The following is a 1476-nucleotide window of genomic DNA, read 5'->3' as shown; positions in this document are numbered from 1 at the left end:
CTTGTACAATTATCTTTTCAAAGGTACTTGGATAATAATGAAATAAAACTGTTTTTGAACCTGCCTTGGCTGTGGTGTGTCTGCTGCGGGTGGGGCCTGGCCTGGGTCTCCCAGCCTCAGCCTCCGTGGTAAAGGAGGGCACACTGGCCTCCAGCAGGCCTGGGGGTCATCCTGTGACTCAGAGGCCGGCAGAGCTAGAGCCCCCGGCAGAGCTAGAGCCCCCGGCAGAGCTAGAGCCCCCGGCAGAGCTACAGCCCCCGGCAGAGCTACAGCCCCCGGCAGAGCTACAGCCGCCGGCAGAGCTACAGCCGCCGGCAGAGCTACAGCCGCCGGCAGAGCTACAGCCGCCGGCAGAGCTACAGCCCCCGGCAGAGCTACAGCCCCCGGCAGGGCCGAGCTGCATCAGGCCAGCCTCGCTGAGGGACCAGGCACACAGAGTCCAAAACCAAGCTCTTTATTCACACTGCACAGCTCCCTCCAGTACCCAAGGGGGTGGCTCCTGTCCAGCAGTGATGGGGGGGGTAACACGGGGGCAGCTACAGCTCCTCCTTGGACCCCATAGTGGAGTTGGCCGGTGGCTCCTAGAAAGGGTCACAAGTGCAGCTCGAAGCTCTGCTCCCAGCCTACCCCTGCCCCTGCCAGCCCTGTGTAAAGAGGATTTGTGCAGAGACCCGGAGCCCTGGCTTAGGGACACCCACCGGGAACGGGGCTGCCGGCTCCTCCGGGGGCTCCTCCGTGGGCAGCACGCCTCCGTTGTCCAGGAACTTGGACAAGGTCTCCAGGTCCCTGGTACTTTTGTATTCAATCACCTGAGGAGAGGCAGGGGGATCTAGAGGACACACCAGGCCCAGCCCCACGCCCAGAAAGATGGTGCCCCGGCTTCCTCCCCAGCCACCTGGCCCCCATACCTTCCGACCTGGCCCTGCTGGGAAGTACTTGAGGGTAGGGAAGCCGTGCACAGCGAAGGCGTCCAGCTCATTGGCCGTGGCGTCCAGCTCAGCAATGACGACGTCCTCATGGTCTTGGTACTTCTCAGCCAGCGCCTCCCAGGCAGGGGCCATCTCCTTGCAGTGGGTGCACCACGGGGCATCTAGGACGGGGGCTGTTGAGTGCGGCCATCTGGGCACCCCCTGCCCAGCCCACACCGCGCCTGCCTTCCCCAGCACTCACAGAATTTGACAAACACATTCTTGGTTTCGTCAAAAGCCACCTGCTCAAAATTCTTGCCCACGAGGGTCTTAACTGGCCGCTGATCCCAATCAGGGGGTACCTCCTGGCTCAGGAGATAGGGCTGGGGGAAACCAGGACAGGCACTTTGCCAAGGGTCCTCTGCGGGGTTGGGAGAACTGCGGGGTTGGGAGAACTGCGGGGTGTAGGGGGGCCTCTGCGGGATAAAGGAGGGCCTCTGCGGGGTGTAGGGGGCCTCTGCGGGGTGTAGGGGGGCCTCTGCGGGGTAAAGGGGGGCCTCTGCGGGGT

At 63.3% G+C, this 1476-nt stretch overlaps 1 protein-coding gene across 1 annotated transcript; it reads right to left on the bottom strand.

Moving 5' to 3' along the window:
* Nucleotides 1–438: 438 nt before the first annotated feature.
* LOC116465913 (protein disulfide-isomerase A2-like) lies at nt 439–1425 on the bottom strand (the record flags this gene model as incomplete). The annotated part of the gene is made up of 4 exons (XM_032148816.1): nt 439–581; nt 699–809; nt 909–1090; nt 1171–1425. Coding segments are annotated over 4 exons (593 nt in total), but the record flags the coding sequence as incomplete, so codon positions are not given.
* Nucleotides 1426–1476: the final 51 nt, after the last annotated feature.

The sequence above is a fragment of the Hylobates moloch genome, unplaced genomic scaffold, assembly GCF_009828535.3.
Source record: "Hylobates moloch isolate HMO894 unplaced genomic scaffold, HMol_V3 SCAFFOLD_14128, whole genome shotgun sequence".
Taxonomy (NCBI): Eukaryota; Metazoa; Chordata; class Mammalia; order Primates; family Hylobatidae; genus Hylobates; species Hylobates moloch.
This window is presented reverse-complemented; position numbering and strand designations above follow the sequence as displayed.